Source organism: Panthera onca, chromosome B2 (assembly GCF_046562875.1).
Source record: "Panthera onca isolate mPanOnc1 chromosome B2, mPanOnc1 haplotype 2, whole genome shotgun sequence".
Classification (NCBI taxonomy): Eukaryota; Metazoa; Chordata; class Mammalia; order Carnivora; family Felidae; genus Panthera; species Panthera onca.
The window spans coordinates 90,901,591-90,923,215 of NC_138343.1; the positions used below are offsets into that span (position 1 = coordinate 90,901,591).

General features: G+C 38.8%; 1 protein-coding gene across 4 annotated transcripts in view; it reads left to right on the forward strand.

Moving 5' to 3' along the window:
- The first annotated feature begins 1,200 nt into the window (after positions 1 to 1,200).
- The window catches only part of GRIK2 (glutamate ionotropic receptor kainate type subunit 2), a 648,000-nt gene continuing 627,575 nt past the window's right edge, over positions 1,201 to 21,625 (forward strand). For 3 of the 4 annotated variants that reach the window (XM_081795767.1, XM_081795769.1, XM_081795768.1), the window contains exon 1: positions 1,201 to 1,473. In XM_081795767.1, coding sequence (XP_081651893.1) covers positions 1,359 to 1,473 — 115 coding nt within the window. In that variant the 5' untranslated portion in view covers positions 1,201 to 1,358. The remainder of the gene's footprint in view (positions 1,474 to 21,625) is intronic. The other variant, XM_060616265.3, reaches the window with a different exon arrangement.

Sequence of the window (21,625 nt, forward strand, 5' to 3'; positions counted from 1 at the left end):
CTATGTCTGGAGTACAGCATATTACCTATTTCAGCAGTAAAATGTATTTTCATGTTAAAAGAATATGTATTTCTGTACTTAAAAAAAATAAATTTCAAAGCCAAGACAGTCACTGCCTAAAGACTCTAAGTAGAACACTAGACAATAAGGCATTTTTAGACAAATTGATACTCAATGTTGCCCAAACTGTGATCCCATATTCTGCCTCTGAAAGAAAAACATATTCAAAAACCTAAAATGAGAAGAAATTTGAGTGTAGATTATTGAAGCCTTAAGAGTTATACCAACTTAAATATCATTGTCTTTGTATATATGCACAATTATTTTAGATGAGCTAAAAATATGGGTGGGAAAATAGGAATCCTTCATTTTAATTCAACACTTTTCCTTCTAAAAGACCACTTGAAGTCTGCTTTTTATTCCTGAGTAGTAATCAAGGAATGTCCACTCAAGTTTTTAAAGACTATCTTAACTTCTGCAATTGCACTCCAATCTATATTCACTCCTGGGCAAAAAAAAAAAAAAAAAAAAAAAAAAAAAAAAATTTTTAAGAATATAAACAAGACCTTGTTTCAACCTAAACACAGGTTACATTTGCAGTAAATTCTTCTGCTTAGACCACTTCCTTTTTTTTTTTTTTTACAACTCCTAGGCAAAGTGACTTTGATTTAGCTTGTCATTTATTAAAATTCATCAGTTGATTGTACGAAGTCTGCTTGCATACACCAGTCACTCTCAGCAAAGACTCTTATGGAAAATAAAAGCACTTTCTCCATGTAAATAAATCCAACTTCTTTCTTGAAACTCAAAGCGGGCGATGAGATCGGTTGCATAAGAGATATTGGGAAGCTCACTGGCAGGGAGCCTTAAGAGGCAAGCAGCTATCTCAATTTTTCTCACTTAATCTTGGCTTCACGTCAGAAGCTGTGCAGCAGTGCAGTAGAATAGGGCCTGGCAAAACCTTTGCGAGCAAAGCGCCTTTTGTGCTGGGACTGTGGCTCGCCACCGACGCTCGGCAGTTTCCAAGGCTGGATTTCCCATTGATTTCCTCCTCCTTTGCTTCCCCAGGCTCGCGCGGCCGGACATTGTGGGTGTGCGTGCTGGATTTCTCCCGGATGCTCCCCGACTAACATGGATGTCCCACCATCCCTTGCAGTGGAAGGTTGCTCCTTGGCGCAGTGAGTGAAGAACATGCAGCGATTGCTAATGGGTTTGGGAAGCGGAGACTCCTTCCTCTCTGTGACCATGCCGTGATCGTGTCTGCGGCCACCACTCGACGCATCCTCATTCCTACCCGAACCGGGAGCCTAACGCTAGATCGGGGAAGTGGGTGCCGCGCGTGTGGACACAGAAACACCATGAAGATTATTTCCCCGATTCTAAGTAATCCAGTCTTCAGGCGCACCATTAAACTCCTGCTCTGCTTACTGTGGATTGGATATTCCCAAGGAACCACACATGTATTAAGATTTGGTAAGATCCCCCATTCCTCTCCATTGCCTGGTCTCCGGCTCCGAGGCAGCCGGATGTAAACAGGCGGGTTCCCTCTTACAGGCGGGTGGGCTCAACGTATTCCGACCTGTTCGCTGCTCCATAGCCTCCCGGGGTTTTAAAGAACCGCTTGTGCTTTCCGTTTCGTTTCCTTTTTTTCCTTCTTTTATTTAAAAAAAAAAAAAAAAATAGCCACGAGAGGATGAAGTGAGAGCCAGTGTTTGGTAGTGGTCGCTGCATTACCTCCACCCCGTAGCCTGAGATGGTGGTGACGCTTGGGGCACAGCCGGCGGTCGCGCCCGCCTGTCTCCGCGGGAGTCTTCCGGGGCTTGGCGGACTGACCGTTCGCGCTGGGGCTGCATGCCTCTCAGCTTGCGGGGCAGACGAGTCAGTACCTGGTAACTCTTTGGCAAGTTGGCGTCTGTCCGCTTCGGTCGGGGACCCGGACAGGTCCGCGAGTGGAAGGAGCTCACCCTTTTGATTTCTTTTGTCATCAGAGAGCCTTTTAGGCTAATTTCACTGCTCTCCAGTCCTTGGTTGCCTTTTTTGGGGGGAAACGGCGCTTTTAAAAATGTTGTTGTAAGGTAGTAGGCTCTATTTAGCAAGAGGAGGCTGCTGCTTAGCCGAAGTAAAATAGCGTCCTAAGAAAGGGTTCTGTTTGTTTTTAACTTGTGAGCCCTCCTCTCCCAGCTTTCTTAGAGTCCTGATCTAATGAATGATTAACAGTGGTGATTGGGGCGGAGAGTAGTTGTGTGCGGGAGTCTGAGTATGCGTCTTTATTTCATCGTGGCATGATGAAAGAGTCGAGTGGCAGTTATATATTAGGGGAATCTATTGCTTTCCTACGGAATCAGGGTTCTTTTAGAGCTCGAAGGAAAATCTAAACGTGGGATTCCTGTGAAAACGCTGGTCAGGAGATTTGCTTGGAGGAAATGAAGCGTGGGCAACGCTCAGCTGCTGTGAATGTCCAATGGAGTTTTAGGAGGAGCAGGACTAGTCAGGGAAAGTTCCCTTAAGTAGATGGGAGTGAGAGAGGAGAAAACCAACTGAGTAAACGCTCCCACAGTGGGAGCCTCCTTTGACAGTTCAAGTGGATTTAGACCAAAGAGTGCAAGAAACCATATAATCCTGAGTATGTGTCTTTGAGACAAAAGCAGAACATTAAGTCAGTCAAATTTAAATAAAACTGATTGCCTGCATCTCCTATTATGTCAACAGCATCTTCTCTCTTTCCTTTTTCCCATGTGCTTTTTCTATAATGATAAAATCTATCATCTCTCTTGGGCTTTGCATTGCCAGGATAGGAATGCTTTTCACATATTAAAAAAAAGGAATCTTAGTCTCCCCTTCCCTTATCCAACACATAAACACCTGGAGTCCAGAAGGCTGGTAATGACAAAGACAGACAACAGGTTATATCCAAATTCCAACTGTTGCAGTTTTGTTTTGTTTTGTTTTGTTTTTTGGTTTTTTTGCTTTTTTTTTTTTTTCTTCATGCCTTTAGATGGTACTTAAGCACGTTGCTCTTAGCAACAAGAGTCCACAGGAATGCTTGTTTCTTTGGATGAGATTAAACAGGTCTCTGTATCATTGGAAATGTGTGTGTGTGTTCAGCTGTTCTCCTTCAAGCATGGTAAATGCTACAGTATGGTAGTTTTGCCCAATATTTTGAGTAGTACAACCTACTTATTTGGAATACTGAGGTATCTTCTGAAATGTGTTTGTGAACGAGTGTGCCTTAGTGTGTTTGCTTGTGGACTGGGTGGGAAAAAAAAGAAGACTTGGAGCCGAAAAACTGCCACCAGTACTCAAAAGATTTAATTATTGCTCCTCTGGTCTTGCAGCACAATATTTGCTGAATCATTAGATTGTTACATTCGCTGATCATTTCATATCTTCATATTAAAAATCTTGGCGACTGTAGCAGAGTGTGTAACAGCTCTCCAAAAGAGCTGACACACACACAAAAATATATTTTCCTAGACCAATGCTTACTAAGAATGTCCTTAAGAAATAGGAGAGTAGGCAAAGACCTTCTCACCAGTGCCTAGATACCCTAAACCAATGGCCCAGTTTCTAGATAACCTGTTATTTTCTCCATTAACTTCAAACATCTTCCACTTGGAGATTGGTTTTCTCTGCTATCCACCTGAGTTATGGGGAAGGACTGTGTATATTGTAATCATTGGACTATTTCCCTGCTTGGGCTATTTGGATGCATTGGTGGGAGTTTTATTTTCTCCTGGGGAAAACATGTTTTGAGTGGACTGGATGGCTGGTTGAGTGTGTATAAGCCACTCTTGAGTAAGGTTATTTTCAACTTTCATTCAAAGGGCCAACCAGAACCTCATCTTTAGCCTCGTGCCTTGTAAGAGTAGGGTTTGGGGTTTCTGGGCAGTGGCCTGCCAGGTGTGGGTGAGAAGCACTGTCTCTGCTGAAGAGGTGGCAACCAGTCCCTTCCCCACCTCCCCAAACAACTGGGCTTGACTAGGAGCCGCCAACCACCCAGAAACTCTGCCTGGGTGCCATGGCAACTGCTGAATGTGGCCAGGAGGCTGCCCCAGCCCCCCTTCCAGTTGGTGGTGGAAAACCACCCTCAAGGGCTCTACGCTGTCCTTACTACCCCTAACAACCTCCTGCCGCACCACGCACACACCCCTGCCCAAGGGCTGTAACTCGACCCTGACCCTGAGCCCTCCTATCAAAGTCTGTGGATTGGGGAGCTGTCAGAACAAGGTGCTGACCTTTGCCGAGTTGCTGAAGGTCTAACGGGTACAAAAAGCTCGCTGTCTCTCTCTCTCTCTCTCTCTCTCATACACACGTACACACATGCTGGCAAATGCACTCTCGTGAAGCAAGCAACACTTTGGCACAGTGACTCCTCTCTTGTGCCCAAGAAAACTTATGTAGCTACGCCCAGGAGCGCCTCTGTCCGGGGACACCCCTCCCACCCTTACTGGCTCTCGCTGAGCTTCACACCCAGGCCTGCTCCTCTTCGCGGGAAGCAAACATCTCCGAGAGAAGGTCTCTGGAGAGCTGACCCTAGGGCGCTTTCCTTCAGCTTTAAGATAGCTCAGGGCAGTGAGGGAAAGGACCTATCTATGGTCAGCTAAAAGTTAACTCCAAAGTGGATGGCTGTTTCCTGTCTTTGATCCTGGCTGTGCACATTTTGGCTTCTCCTGGCAACGCTCACCTAGGGAGACAATGTCAGGGGACAAAGTGGATACTGGACGGTCAGAGACTGTTTCCCCACTCCAGGTCACATCAGTCATTCTCAGAGCCAGCTTTTCCAGGTGCCTGAGAAGCCTCCAGCGGGGCCTCTCCCCAGGCACAGTAGGTTTCCTCTATGTAAATGAGGCACCTTTGTGTCTCCGCAGCTGCGTGCTCTCTTTGCTTGCAGTTGGTGAGGGCAAAGGCAGGATCTTTCCGTCTTTCCATTTTCGGGGGTGTGGCCCCCAATAGTCTCCCTTCTAAACTACTGCAGCTCTCGGTACTTGAACATTGCTTTTGTTACAGTAGCCTCCCTCTCTTCCTGTTCTGCTCTGACCCCTGCTTCTGGGACAGCATGGGGGTAGAAAGTAGCTCTGTTGGGGCTCAGGATGCTACTGGTACTGGGCTAGCAGTCCCTTTTGTAGTTTGGGAGGCTTTGGCATCTTTGCTAAGTGGTCACTCCTCAAGATACCACTTGTTTCCAATCTTCGAGGTCGAGTTATTTTTCAGTCCTTATCTGAATTGGCATTTAGAACTCCAGGCATGTCTTTGCCCGGACATTAACCCAAACTTTCTCCCAGACTCTTGGGCAGCTTCTCCAAGCTAGTCGTGTTGGAGGAGCTAAGCATGTGATATAGGCCATTTCTTTCCTTCAGATGTTTCGACCTAGCTTTTCTTTTAAGCATGTCAGTAGAGTGGCTTTCTTTAAAGGCTTCACAGGCAAGGTCTTCCCTCTGATGCGCTCTGACCTCCTTGCTACTGCGCACTAGCCGCCGCTCCATGGCGCAGCACGTAGTCACCTCCCAGCACACAGGCAGAAGGTGAGGACTACTAGGTCAGGGACAGCTCAGATAATAAAACCCACGACGTGAGGAGGAGTGTAAGAGTCCCTATGGAAATCCCCCTATTTGCTGGACATCTCGAGTGCTCCTAGATATAATAATTAGTAGCAGATGTACTACAACATCAAGGGAGTGAGTGAATTGACTGAGCTTAGAAGCTGCCCCTGTCTACAAGTTCTTTGAAAGAGATTTTTCTTCCTTTGGGAGGTGAGATGGGCGGGAGGGAGGAGTGGCCTTACATCTGGAAGCAGGAAAACTGGCTCTTGAGAGGCGGGGATGGGGGAGTAATAGCGGCTACTGTCTGAAATAGATAAAGCCCGAACACCTGCTCAGCTGAGCTCTGGAAAGCAGGGGAGGGAAATCTTTCCAAGAATTGCCAACACAACGGCCACTAAAAAAATCTGTTTTTCACATAAGTTCTCACTTATTCTTAGAGCTTCAAAGACTAACTCTGATGTGATCCATCAACAGAGGCACACTCATTTCAGGAAACGACTTTGAAAAATGATCTTTTCGTCCTTTAGAAATAGCACCCCTTCTCCACCTAGACACATGGAACTCACATTTTCAGGCTCTGTGAGGTTGTCTTTCAGCAGTGAACAGCAGTTTATATGTCAGTAGACATTTCTTCAGACAGACACTTTCTGCTTTGTAGTTTAATTCAAGTGATTATTGCAGTGTGTTCATTCCCTGAATTCTCAAATGACACTGTTTCAACATTTACTCAGCACAGGAAAGTTAATGTGAATTGCTCCCACACAAAGGAGGAACATACTATAGACCAAACATAAGATGTATCATTGATTATCAGAGCCTTTTCAACCCTATTCACCATTAGATAACGTGTTGCCTATGATAAAGATGGCACAATTTTTTATTATCTTTTAATTGTCAAAATTTCTGATACAGAAAATGCTTTGCTCTTTTGTGGTAGAAATTCAAGTGAGAGGAATTCATTTTCTCTTTCTGTTGTTAAGATTTTACTGTGTTATCGTGGCTCCAATTACATTTGTTCCCTGAAAATTGTTGATGTCCATTTTCAGACATCAGAGTAGAAAGCAGTTGACTGTTTTTCAACTGCACTATACTTAAATCATTAATCCACTGCATCCATAATACCTGGGGTTTGTGGGAGACCCTAGGTTTTCTCCAGTAGGGTGGTCTGATGTATTGAAATGGAATTGTTGATTGTCTTGTTTGGGTAGTGAAACATTATCTTCTGTGGGCTTTCAATTTATAGTCCAGTTATCAAGGAACTGGAAATGCTTCAAATGAATCTTACACCCTAAATCTTAGCATGAAAAGTAAGGTCAAAAGCCCCTGAAAGAAAAGGAAATAGGTGCACATCATCATTATTGACTGGTCTAGATTAAACACCAAAGAGGAAGATTTCAATCTGATAACGTCATAGGCCTTCCTGTTTTTCTTTGCTGCTTCTGCTGACAATTTTGTAAGGTAATTAAATTGGCTGATTGAAGTCACGGTGGTCATGGGGCGATAAAGACCATTTGGATTTAATGGAATTTAAAACAACAGAGCACTGAACACAACTCTTACAGAACAAGAATTTTAATGGCCCATTCCGGGTGCTGACTAAATAGAATGCCCTTAACAAGTTTAATCGAAAGGGCAAGGCAGATTAGCACTATATAGTCTTTATGGTTGAAGATTGGGGAATTAAAATTATCCCTTTAAAAGACTCATTAATGCATTATCAAGATTTAATGTAGGTTAAATAAGCTTTCTTTGGATCTTCATCATATATGTGAACCTAGGCTTAGGAGCAAGTTTCAATAAGGAAATATTTTTGAGAGCTGAGCTAATAAGTTGAATTACATGCCTCTTATTTCAAATGCAGAAGACATTTAAAATTCTTTGGTAGTATATAGGGTGTTGAGGGTAAGTGTTAATGAATTCTTTCTTTTCTGTAACGGAAAAGAACGAATTAACTTTTTGTTTAAAGTTTCATCATTGGTAGTTTTTTGTTTTTTATTTTTAAACAAAGCTTGTCTATAGTAGAGAAACTACAGAGGTAATAAAGAAATTCTCAATATAGTCATAGGTATTGGATATTTTATGTTGTCTTTTTAATCCTGTCCCCTCCTTTTTTTTTTCCTACTGAAAATTCTGCATTCAGGTTACCATACTTTATTCCATTCAGGTCCCTTCTGCCCCAGAAAAAGTGCAGTTCCCTGCTTTACACTGGCAACACTAAAGGACAGCCAGTCCCAGGGTAAAAGTCAAGCCTCAGTCCATTATAAGATTGTTCACCTCTGTAACTGTTTCTTTCCTTGTGGAATTGTCTACTCAAAGTTGTCCATTCCTTTGATTATTCCAGAAAAACCTGAAACCTATGTTTTCATATAAAAATCTGTGAGATTTTCATTGCACACAGTTTTAAAAATTGTTTAAAATATTCTGAGTTGATGAAATCGAAACAGCAAATAGCCCAGAGGTCACCAGTTTTCACCCTCCAGCCCACCTCACATTCTGCATGTTCTCTAAGGAACACATACTTTATTTAACTCTCCCTTGATCCCCCAACAAGTAAGGCTTATTTGTCTCTTGCCTCACACCTTTAGGGCCAAACATTTCATATTGTTGTATTTTCAAGCAACAATTAGCTTATCTGATAAAACCAATGTGAGTGAGAGATTAGAGGAGACCTTCAAAATCTTTCTGCAAGTTTTTTTTTTTTTATTTTTCATGTTATTTTTATATTTGCGCTTTTGATACTCCTCTGCATTTATGGCACCATTCAAATATAGTATTTGATTATAGATTGATTTAAACCATTTACTTTCTTAACCGAAAACTCAACATGCTTCTTTGAATTTAATGGAGAGCCAGGTCACTAGACAGCAAGGGTTATGTGTGAAGATCTGAAAGAGTCTGGGGAGGTTGTGGCTTTCAGATCTTTTCCCCACTGATACATGTAATCCTCTCCATCTTTCCTTTTGGTTACACATCTGCCCTCTTCCGTGGCCTTGTTGTAAGACAAGTATATTCTGGAAGGAAGAGCACATAGTCCCTAGACTGTAAAGTTAGGATGAGTTTATTAGATTGATCGATTCTGTCTGTGACAGAGATACTCAGATACAAAAGAGAATACCCGGTGCCTAAGGGAGTGCCGAGTGATTAGCACTGATGTGAGGGGGAGGCTGAGAAAACCGAAATCAAATGCCATTTGATACACAGTCTTTCCTAGATTCACAGCAGACATCTCAGTGCTTTTTAAATTGATCTTTTTGCTTGTATTTGTCCAAATCTCTGAGCATATGTGATTATTTCAGATGAGATGTCAGTGATATTCTTACATCGACATACCTCTTTCCAATCAAATGGATCTTTAAGTGCTTTGCCTTTACCCTTTTACATCAACAAACTACTTTTCTGTCATTGAACTAGAACAAGTATTTGTAAGATGTTACCTCTAATTCCCATTTCAATCTCCATCTCAGTCTTACTCTGAGTCCTTAACCTATCAGGATGGGAGTATTGCTCAATTAAATGATCAAATAAGCAAAACAAATATTAAAGAAATTTTCTGCTTCAGTAAAGTCATAGATATTTGATCTATTTTATGTTGTCATTTTAATATTGCCCTTCTTTTTGCCAACTGATGCTTCTGTATTCAGTTTATCTTAACTTTTAATGGAGGCCACCCTCCTTGCCCAGAAGAAAGATGAAGGAAAACTATAGAATCCCATAATATCTAAACCAAAGGGGGCTTTAGATGTCATCAAGTCTAGAATATAAGCTTAGCGATGAATTGCCAAGAGCAGTTAAATAGCTTGTTCCATAGATAATTAGTGTCATATTTTACACAAAACATGAATATTCTGACTGCCAGTTTAGTGATGTTTTTCAGTGAATTATGCTATTTTTTCAGTGTAGCCTCTGATTCTCTGTGCTTTGTATCAACTTTAGGAAGAGCCACTGATTCTGATAGCTCCCCTAGACATTTGCCTACTTTGTTTTCTTCACCTCTTCTTTCATAGCACATTATCTCATAGATTATCCCTTTTCTCTTTTTCTCCTTTTTTGGCTCTCTCCATTCCCCTCTCCTGTTTCTGCCAAGATCCTCTTTCTCCCCGTGTCCAATGCTTTAACCACTTTCATTCATATAATAAACAGTAAATGAGTACATATTATGTATCAGGGAACTAGAAATCTAAGACCCAGCTTCTGCCTCAAGGAGTTTGTAGTCCAATTAAAGAAAAAAAATGTATATGGAGAGAGAGAGAGAGAGAGAGAGAGAGAGGTGCACAAAATATATACAATAGTTAAAGGAGATTATTGTGAGTTTGAATTTTTTATAGAAAATAAGGACTCTGGCTGGGGCCTATAAAAAATTGTGTGATAGGGAAGGTGGGGGTGGGGTGGGGAGATGTGTCACTGGCAAAATACTAAGCACAAGAAAAGGAATTTTGTCAGAAATTAAGAAGGTGAGCCCTGGAACAGGGAATGGACTAGTTCTATTCTGCTATCTATTTTTCTATCTATGGAAGGTAGATAAAACCTTGCTTTTTCAAAGTTTTAATGTTTAGGTTGTAGGATTTGGACTCCTGTATGTAGCCTCTGGAAAGCCATTGAAGGTGAAAGGATGAGATTTACTTAGTGTACAGCAAGCAGTCAAGTGGTCTTTCAGTCTGCTGTTTGTGTTTTATGAAGAATAAGTAGATCTCTCTTCTCTGTCTTACTGAAATGAAAGCAAAGGACCCATCCTCGTCCTTGATCATTGAAGCCTTTAAGAAGTTATTGGTCTGGGATCACAGATACGTCCGAAGCAAAATCCTGAAATGAAATAAAGGAATGTCCTTGTAACATATGGCCATATCCCATGATTAAGCAAGGAAAAGTTTCTAGTTAATCTAAAGAAAAATGCATTGGTGGAAAATTTAATACGAGTACTGTTAGCTTCATTGGGGAATAAAAATAAATTGCCTTCAAGAAAACTTTCAATGTTTTATGTAGATAATGTCTATCTCCATTACTTGAAGCATTATATATATATGTAATTATAGTTTATATAATAAAAACATATTATATAATGATTATATAAAATTTCAAATCAGAATTAAAATTTAAGTTAAAATTAAAAACAATTTTCATAGAATAGATTTATTGTTAGTAATATTTTCCAATTCTACATGAACTCAGGACCTAAGACTCTGAATTTAGTTGTTTGAGTTATGAATTTTACTCTTGACTTTGTCATCTAGTGATCATAAATTAGGACAGATAATTAAATTCCACTGAGCCTTGACTTCCATTTCTATAGAATGGGTATTGTTTGCTATGTGTCTATCTTCCAAGGATAATATTAGAATTAATAGGAAAATGTATAGAACTCCAAACTTAAAAGCAGAAAAGGACTTTTGTAATTGAAAGTGTAATTGTTTATTTACTATATATGTGTGAAACAAAGTAATGTTTGTTAATTTCATGTATATTCAACCTCTTAAACTGTACATAAACATTTAAGATAGTCTGTCTTTTCTAAATTACTCTCAAATACTCTTCTTCAGAATGCACTGGAAGTTATTATAAACACATTGAAAAGGATTTATTATCTAATAGAACAAACATTTTCTGAGTTGGTGGTTTTATAGAAAAGCAACTCAATAGTTTCTGTTTCTTCTATAACATCAGGAGTTTGATTGGCATTATCCAATATCCAGAATACAAGTAGGAATTACAGCTAAATTACAGCTAAAACAAAAAATAATAAGCAAAGAAACAATGCTAGGTCCTTCAGTTTAGCATTTTTTGCAACTGCATAGTTTTTCTAGTTTGTATTCACAAACATTTTCTGGAAAGCTCTGATTTCCTATATACTTCATTCATCCATTTGCCCATGATGAACTGCTGGCTGTTAGTGAAGTTTTGTATTTCAAGTCACACAAGTGACTGTATGTGATCCATTTATGTTGATTCAGGAAAGTTCCATAAACACTCGGATTTGTTACAATTGTTTGGGATAGATAAGTAGGACTTTTCTATGATTACACTGGCATCTTTATCAAGGAGCTGTGTTAGGCAGTCTTTCTGGGGCTTACTCTTTAAGGCATAAGATAGACTTTGGTGCCACCCTTACATCATTAACTTCACCATCTTTCTCAAGGTGTTTCTGACTTCCTTGGGCTCTTTTTCCCCCCAGATCTAACCCAGTGTTGAGGTCTCAGCATAGAAGTGGATAGAGAGAGAGATGAAGATGCCTCCTTCTCCCCCGACAGCCACATTAGAGAATCCAGGGAACCATTTGGGAAAGTTTTATAATACACGTTTATATTTGGAATTTTTTAAAAGTTTTCAAAACTTCAAAATATAAAATTTATTAGGAAAATTCCTTGGATGTTGAGGATGATGAGGTTCTGCATCAGTGATTCCCAGCCCTCAAGAGTAGGATGAAGGAGAGACAGTCTCAAGATTTTTATGACAATCTATAGGAGGAAGGGACGAAATACAGGTTGAGAAACACTTTCCAATTTTAAGTCTTGGGGTTTCCTAGAAGCAGCCTCCTACCATACCAGAGCTAATGCTGCAATAGGTAAAGATTAGTTGAGTTCTTGCCTCCAGGGGGTGAAGGACAGAGCTGTCCTGAGATTCTATGTTGATCCCTCAGGAAGCCTTCCTGGAGATCAGGGGTAACGTTCAAATCACTCCTCAGCTACAGAAATGTACCCCAAGATACATTTCTCGTCATTTTGCTATGCCATACCTCGACTATCCTTTAAGATCTGGACCAAGTTTTGCTTCCTCCAAAGGGTCTGTTTCTAGGTAGGGATCCTGTAAGATAAATTTAAGCATTGGCAGCAAACTTTGATCAAATCAATGGCTCCCAAATCTTGTTTTACTCAGAATGGAAGGAGCTTTAAATAATTTAGATTCCTGGTTCCTAAACCTAGGTATTTTATGGATTAAAATATTTCATTTTTCACAACTGCATAGTTGTAGTACCTTTGCTTTTGTCTTCTTCTTTTTTTCTTTTTTCTTTTTCTTTTTCTTTTTCAGAAAACTCCTAAGAAACAAAACTCCCAGGCTGGTTGAAAATAACTTATGGAGCTAGATACTCCAAAGAGTTTTGAACTTAAAATTTACAATTCCTCTGTTTATAATGGGCAGATGTATCAGTTTTCTGGATTGACAGTTAATAATCATGACTAGACTGTGTAAAACAATGAGTAAATCTTGTAGATAAGTGTTGTGCCTTAGATATTTTGTTATTCCTCACACCATATATAGTGTTGGGCTCTCAGCATACCACTGAAGAGCTGACTGATTCTTTAAAATCCAAGCATTTAGAATATTCATACTCACATAACTGAGCCCCCAGCCCAAAGGGGCTGTTTTAAACAGGTGTTATTTTATAAATAATGTCTAAGATGATGTGTAGTTGTGGGAACTTTCCTTCTTAACCTCCTACCAAAAGAGCCCCTGATAAATCAATTTATATTCTTGTTTCCCCAAAATCTATCAGAAAAAATTCTAGTAGACAGCTGGTCTAGTTGAGAGGACAGTGACTCAGTTGCCATGAATACATGCAAATGGCCTAGAATCTAGGCTAAAAATAGAGTCCAGCCTAGGTGGTGTTCATTACAAGCCTCTTGGACAATACGATGCTCACCCTTACCTCCAGCTTCATTGCTCTGATTATAGTATCTGGGTCATTGTTAGATCATGGAGCCAAAAGCTGAAACCTAGACGCAATGTTTGAAATGAAACCAGAATGTTCTTATCTTTATTTAAGATAAGATAGGCATTGCCAATAATTCTATATGCCACTTTAGCATTAAAACTTATAATATCTTGGGACGCCTGGGTGACTCCATCAGTTAAGCATCTGACTTTGGCTCAGGTCATGATCTCATGGTTTGTGAGTTCGAGCCCCGCGTTGGGGTCTGTGCTGAAAGCTCAGAGCCTGGATCCTGCTTTGGATTCTGTGTCTCCCTCTCTGTCTCTGCCCCTCCCCCACTTGTGCTCTCTCTGTGTCTCTCAAAAATAAATAAATAAATGTAAAAAAAAATTAAAAAAAAACTTATAATATCTTTAGCTCTCCAGATTATTGGTATCTAAGTATTTTCCATATTTATTGCCTACTAGGTAAAGCATCAGCTTATTAAGTGTATTTCCCTAATTTAACTTGCCTTCTGGGAGACTATACAGACTATGTGCAGAAGACACCTTATTGATGGTACAGTTTAAAAGTAGTACACTATATTGGTTAGATAGTGTAATGTATTCAAATCATCATAATCACATGCTAATCAAAATTTTAAGATAAATATTGAAGAAATTATCAGAATAAGTTTACTATCCCTCAGTTTATATTTTAATTGGGCTTAACTATGTTTACCAATGTGTGTTAAAATATTTTAAATTCTTTTAATTATAATAGTTTAGAGGGGACTTAATAACTGAGAACATGTAAATATATAATTTCAGAAAAATATATCTAGTAGTATACAGTTATCTGGAAGACAAATTATGAAAAATTCTTTTACATGACATGAATTTCACAGTACGTTTTATTCATATATATGCCAGAATTACTATGCCTTCAACCTCTCCATTTGTGTAGGATGAAATTATAAATATGTAGGATATACGAAATGTTCACAATAGAGAAAAATTTAATACATTTACATTTACTCAAGGATGCTCATTTATTGGCTTTAGGTAGGAGTCTTTGACTTTATTAAACTTGACAGCCAGAAGTAAATATTAATGGAAGAGAATTTCTCAAAGTTCTTTGTATTTTGTATATCTTTCATTTCTTAGCAGGTAGCCAGACTACATCAGCATTTTAAATACAAACAAGGATAGAATCTTAGCTAAGGTTTCTAAGTCCATATTTTGTAAGTGGAGAGAATTTTAACCCTCCAATTTGTTTATCATTCTTCTGTACTGTATATATTATAAGGCCACTAAGCTTGAATATTAAAAGGATCACTATGTATTAATAAGAAAAAGTTCTATTTAGTACAAGTAATCTCTCTTCCTCTCTTTTAATCCAATTATTCTTTAAGAATGAGTGATTAAATTGTTTATAAGGAGATAAAATAATGCTTTATACTGTGGTTGTAAGGAGGATGCTGAAAACTTTCTATCAACTCTCAATTTTCACCTAATTTTTAATTTAAATTGCAATTCAGTTCACCAAGTATTTATTCAGCATTGGTATCTGGTCTAGTTCTTTGATTGTTGACATAATATAATAATTGGGAAGTAAGATATAATTAAAGCTTCAGTAAGTATGAAAATTTCTCTAAGATATGGCTGATTATTTAAAAAAATACACGAAGGTTCCTAATGATGTTCTGCTTTTACTGATAGGCAACAAGATGTATGTTTTTTTCAAATCTATACTATAGGTTCTATTTCAATATTTAATTTCAATACCTTGCTAGAATTGGAGATCCACCTTATTGACCTTTAAGATATTTACATTTAGATTGATATAATTCATCAAAATGAATATATATGTAAATTACTTTCCTTTAATATTTAGAGTATACACTCTAATATATATATATCTTGTAATATATTGCATATTTCTAATATCTATCTATCTAGATATATATATACATATATATATTATCTAGAGATAAATATGTATCTTTCTCTCTATCTCTATCTCTAGATAGATATCTCTAGATAGATATATATATAGAGAGAGAGATATCTATGACATTTGTGTCTCTGTGCAAGCTACCAGTACTCCAGTTCATTATCTATCCATTCGTTCTTTTGGTCATTCATTTAACAAATGTTTAACTGATTACCATATGCCAAATACTGTACTGGGCTCTAGGACATTTAAGAATTTGAAAGTAGGGGCGCCTGAGTGGCTCAGTCGGTTAAGCGTCCAACTTCAGCTCAGGTCATGATCTCACGGTCTGTGAGTTCGAGCCCTGCGTTGGGCTCTGTGCTGACGGCTCAGAGCCTGGAGCATGTTTCAGATTCTGTGTCTCCCTCTCTCTCTGACCCTCCCCCGTTCATGCTCTGTCTCTCTCTGTCTCAAAAATAAATAAACATTAAAAAAAAAAAAAGAATTTGAAAGTAAAAGGAACATTGTCTCTGCATGTTGGATCTCATATTCTATAGGTATAGGTAGCTGAATAAAAGAAAATTACAAAACAATGTGACAAGTCCACACAGTAATAGGTAAATAAGTATTATAAGATGAAGAGAAACATCTAGCTGCATCTACAAGGAGGGGTTTCTAAAACGTGTTGTTTGCACCTTTCTCTGACTTGTGATCCACTGAAGTTTTACTCTGAAATTCCATTGTTAATATCAGATTAGGATGGCTATACTATGTGTGTTCCTTGTCTCCACTGGCCCCAACCCCAGAAATCTTTAGCTGAGCCTCCTGTCTCAAATCATAGTGATGCCATTAATGTATTTCTTTTGTATACACATACACAGACAGACAGAGGCAGGTTTAGAGACAGAGGAGGAGAACTAGTCTAATTTATTTTAAGTATTTGAGTACTATATTAGTTAGGATTTATACTCAGTGACGTATCACAGAAATATCTCTCCACTCTCTAGAAAATCAAAACAAAACAAGGTAGATGTTCACTTCTCTTTCACACACAAGTCTAGATTTGGGTAGTCCAGGGATGATATAGTAGATCTATAGCTTTCTGGGGTCTACAGTGTTTCCAGTCCTCTAGTCTAGCATCTATATCTGTCATCTGATGTGACCTTTCTCATGGTCCAAAGTGGAGCTCTAGTGATCTCGTGCACATTCCCAACAGCAAGATTGACAGACACGTCCTGGATGTTGTACACACCATTTTACCTCACATCCTACTAGCAGGAACTTAGTCATATGGCTACCCCTGGACACACAGGAAGCTGAGTGGTAGCCTTGTTACAGGAAATGTGAACAGCTGAAAATGTCAGGGTCTATTCCTATAGAAGACGTGGAGAGTGAATATTGAAGGAACCACTGGTATTCTCTGCCACAGGCATCCAATTAAACATTTTAGGAAGGAACTTAGTTTTAAACTTTATGTGTGTGTGTAGTCATAAAGTAATGCTTTGTAGCACATTTGGAGAATATAGAGAAGTGTAAACATGAAAATAAAACCTCTCATAATTATGACATTGAGTCCAAACCACAATTGTTATTTTGTTTCTATTTACTAGCTTTCTAAAAAACATTAAAAGAAAATACTTTAGTTGATTATCAGAGTAACACCTATTTATTGCAGAAAATAGAATATATATAGAAAATTGTAAGTATATATCACTTATTACCTCACCATAGTGACATTTTGAGATTTAACCTTGAATCTTAATGTACATGTTCGTTACTTTTTTTTTTTTTTACTCAGCAGTTTATTGGGATGTTTTTCTGTCATCAAATATTTTTATTTAGCAATTTTCAACAGTGTCTGACTTTCCATTGCATAGATGCTTATCGTTTATTAACCAGTCCCTCTATTATAGGGTCATGAGCTTGGGTTTTGGGTTCAGACATAGAGTTTGAACTTGACCCTGCTGCTTTGAGCTGTATTATTGGCACATGTTGCTGAGTCTTCCTAAGTTTTAGTTTCCTTACCTGTAAAATGGGAATATTAATATTATCCACCATATACAGTTATTCTTGGGATTAAAAGAGATATAATACACATGTTGTGCTTAGTGACATGCCTAGCATGAATATATAAGTGTTAATATAATCAGTCAATCATTTAATTTTGCCCATAGAGTACTTGATTTCTCTAATTGGTTCAGGCTCATATAGATCAGAAACTTGTAGATCTTTTACTAGTCTCACAAGGGTGGTTGGACCCCACAGAAGTCTTGTGAGGTCTTTCAGGCCAGTGGTGTGCCCTTTTAGAACATGAGGGGCTAGATGGACAACCAGAATCCAGTAGACCATTAAACAGGTAACATATAAATATCATGGTCTTTCTCTGCAGTTATAGGGTAGGCCTGACCCTCTCTGCCTGCTTCCAGTGCTGAGGCCCCACAGCACTGATGATGAAATAGGGTGGGGGAGGGCCAGCGATGGTTTCAAAGCCCTCCTCCCTCTGCTTTCTGATTTGCTAAGCAAATTCCAGGTGTTTTACTTGCTAATCACATTATCATCCCTGATGCTTAATTATTTTCTGTAGGGAAATAGAGATGTTTGGGGCTTTCAGGAAATTAAATTGAACTTCAAAAGCCACTTCCACATAACAATTAACATTTTGAAATGGTAATTCCTCAGGGTTTTTGCTAGGTTGGTTTACCCAGTTTTTTTTTTTTTTTTTTTTTTTTTTAAGGGCATTCTTTAAATAGTAGATTTATTTGTTCTATTTATTTGAGATTATATATATATTTTAAACTAGACATGTTAAGGCTTCATAAATCCCTAGTAAAATGGAATAAAAATGTGTGGCTGGGGCCTTTACGCCAGAATAACGCTGTGATCTACAGAGTGAGAAATTGTAGGTGATCATCTGAGTTCTATATTTGAGAGGAGCCTATTATCACTGGAAGGAGGTATCCATTGGCCTGCTCGGAAAAATAAGTGGGTCCCTGTTAGTATAGCAACAGTGTCTGAGAGCGACTTCCATATGCATAGAGGCAAATTTCCATGGTGGACACTATCCCCATCCTTTAATAGTCTGTATAACCTCAGCACTAATATTTTCAATCTCATTTTAATAATGCAGACATTCTAGAGATTCTGCGTGTCCTAAACATCCCTTCTCTAGATACCCTGGTGTGCTCTTCTTAATCTTTTAGGTTGCCTTTAAGTTCAATATTTTCTGATTTACCTAAACATGGGTACATCTGCAGTGGGATCTTAAATCCTAATCACTCTGCTTCCCCTTAAAATGATGTGGGTGCAGAATTCTTTGAATATTGCCACACATCAGCTTTTAAGAGTTGTTTCCAGGTTATGAGAGCCACAGCCCATTCCCAATAGCCTGTTTTTGCAGGGAGCCTGACTCCAGACTGGTCTGGAAAAGGCAGAGACACTATGGTCTGAATGATTGGGATTCTAGAGCCAGTTCCATCACTTACAAGGTGTGTAACCTAAGGCAATTTACTCAACCTTTGTGTCTCACTTTTCTTATTTAAAAATTAAGGATAATAACACCTCACTTATAGGATTCTTGTGGGGCTTAAATAAGTGTTTGCACTTAGGAAGTATCCAAAAACACCTCTTTCCTTTTTTTTTTCTTTTTTTTTTAATCCTGAAAAATCTGAGTGTGGAAGAGCTGCTGAACAATAGGTTAGCTCTATATTCTATAAGAGCGTGTCTATCAAATGCAGAGCTCTATGTGTTTATTGACTACTAGCTTCAGCTTCTGTGCAGCTGAGATACAAATTCAGCCCTAGGCTTTTATCCCCGGATCTGAGAGGAGGAAGGCAGGTACCTGTAATTATAGCAGCAGTGAGGAGTTGCAGCTGAATTGCATAGTGTGTTAAGGCTTTTCTCTGGTGCTTGGCTTGGGTATTGCTATAGTGATTCTGGGAGTAACAGACAGTATTTTAGTAAGTATTTGTCTCTCTATTATCCATCCTAACGTAATCCTAGAATCTCTGCAGACATGCAAGAGTTCTTTTGTTGCTCTCTGGCAGCAGATAAAAGGGCCTATTATGATAAAGTGGCCTGTGCAGAGTTTAACAGCCTTTTCAGGGACTGGCACTAGATTACATACATATGGAGGGGTAGATTGAAGATAGTTTTTTCCACCGATATTTGTAAAATCTTAGATTCAAGTTTCCATGAATCAAAATACTGCCCTACAAAAGTCTAAGACTCTAAGCCTTACAAATGCTTGTGTCTTGTTTCTTCATTTGTTTTCTTCATGTTGATTGGTCAAGAAGACAGCTGCACAGTAGATCTTTCCAAGGAGGTATGATGGGGTGGTTGGGTTTTCTGTGTGGGTGATAGTTGGGAAGGTGAGGTTAGGTTGGAGGGGGACTCCTTTGTTCCCTCTTCTAATCCCCTTTAATCAATTATTCTGTTCCTCTTTCCCCCAATTCTCATAATAGAACATTGGTGTTCCTAACATCAATTGAATGAGAAATAGCTACTCTAAACAGCATCTGCAAAATGACGTTTATGAAATCTAAAAGAAAATGAGCCCTCAAACCCAGGTAATTTACCATTTTCTCTCATTCATTTGAGAGCCCCAGTAACCAGGTCACCTTGACATGCCAAAGGGATTTAAAATCTTTACCGGAACTTATTGAATGTGCCATTTTAATATGGTCATGTCTACATGACTTCCCTAGCCTTTGAGAACAGAGATGACTCTCAACTAGCTGTGTCCAAGGTAGGAATGAAGAAAGCCTTTTATATAGCTTATGTTGTTTTCTCTCTTAGCCTTCTCTGACTCATTCCTTCCCAGTGGTGGACAGCTATGATGCCTTGTCTTTTTTCCTCTTCCTCAACGTAGACAGCAGGCTGGCTTTACTCAGTTCTCTTACCATGTTCTATCACATTATCTATCCTTCATTTGGGTGTAGGGTCTTTTCCGATCACCCTTCTGCTTTTTTAGGATTCACTTCCACTTCCTTCTACCCATAATCATCCTATTCTCAGTGTGTCTCTTTCCCTCTTTTTGTAGCTAGTGGCTTTGTTAAATAACCCAAATCTCACAAAAGCCTGCACAGAGAGGCTGGGGTGGTGGTGGAGGTGTTTGGGTCATCTGGTAGCATAGAAGGATGACTGAGGTGCTGACATAGAATGTGCAGCTACAGTGGCCACATTGTATAAACTCTAAGTTAACACACAGGTGTGATGTGTATGAGGGGACTTATAGGGACAGTGGGATCGTGTGGTAGAAACTGGGACTGTTCACTACATATTACACAAATCATACTTGCATATGCTTTGCATTTTATATGCGTTTGTACACACAATATTTATTTAATCCCCTAATAAGCCTAAGACATAGGTGCTGTTAACTTCCTTTCCTAGTTGAGAGAACAGGAAGCCTAATAACTTTCCCCAACTATCCCAAATATTGAGGACTTTAAAGCTAATTTAGACTTTCACCACTAAGTCTTCTGATCCTTTCATTTCAATAACTTTTAGTTGAATTTTTCTACTGTCAGATTGGGATGTGTGGTTCTCCAAGCATACAGTTGGAACTAGAGCAGGCGTTGCATGTTGTAACAAGAACATCTTCCTCAGCAGCAAGAGCCATTTCTGTTCTGAAAAAATTGTCAAATAGCCTTTCCCAATTTTGGTTTACTTATTACATAGAGAAAACACATAGAGGAATGTGAGTTATTCAATTTCTAGAGTGTGGCACAATGTTAAGATGACAGTAATAATGGTGAAATTAGTAATAAGGACGATGGTTAGTCTTCATTGAATATCTACAACATGCCAGATATAATGCAGGTGTTTTTCACGTGTTATTTCATTCAGTCCTCACAGCATTACTCCAATTTTAGAGACAAGAAGACTGAGACTTCAAGAAGATAAGCAATTTATCCAGGACTCCACACCTAGTAAGTGCTGAAGTTAAAATTTAAATGTGGGTCTGACTGGCTTCAGAGCCCAGGTTCTTTAGTTTGTCATATGCACTTATTCTGGCTTCTTGATGTGAATGAACTCAAAGAATTTAAATGCCTACAATATATTTATCCATTTATACATATTGACTCATAAACACATTAAGTCAAATCATATAAAATTGCTAATATTTGGCCTTTTTGGACCAAGAAAAATAATAATTCTGTGCGGTTTAATGCAGTGTTTCTCAAAATGTGGTCTCTGGACTACCAACAGCAGCAGTGCCTGGGAACTTGTTAAAAATGCAAGTTCTCAGATCCCACCCCAGATCTACTGTATCAGAAACTGAGGATGAGATTTAGCAATCTATGGCATAACAAAACCTCCGGTGATTAGGATACCCACTAACATTTGAGAGCCACTGATTAATGTTTTTATTGAGCAGCTACTCTGTGCCAGGTTCTGTGCTAGTCATTGTTTTTATAGCATGAACAGAAATGGCCATGGTTCCTGCCCCCAGAGAATTTATACTTTACTGGAAAGGACAAAGCTTTGAGAAGCACAAATATCATGTTATTCTTTTTAGTGGTATTTA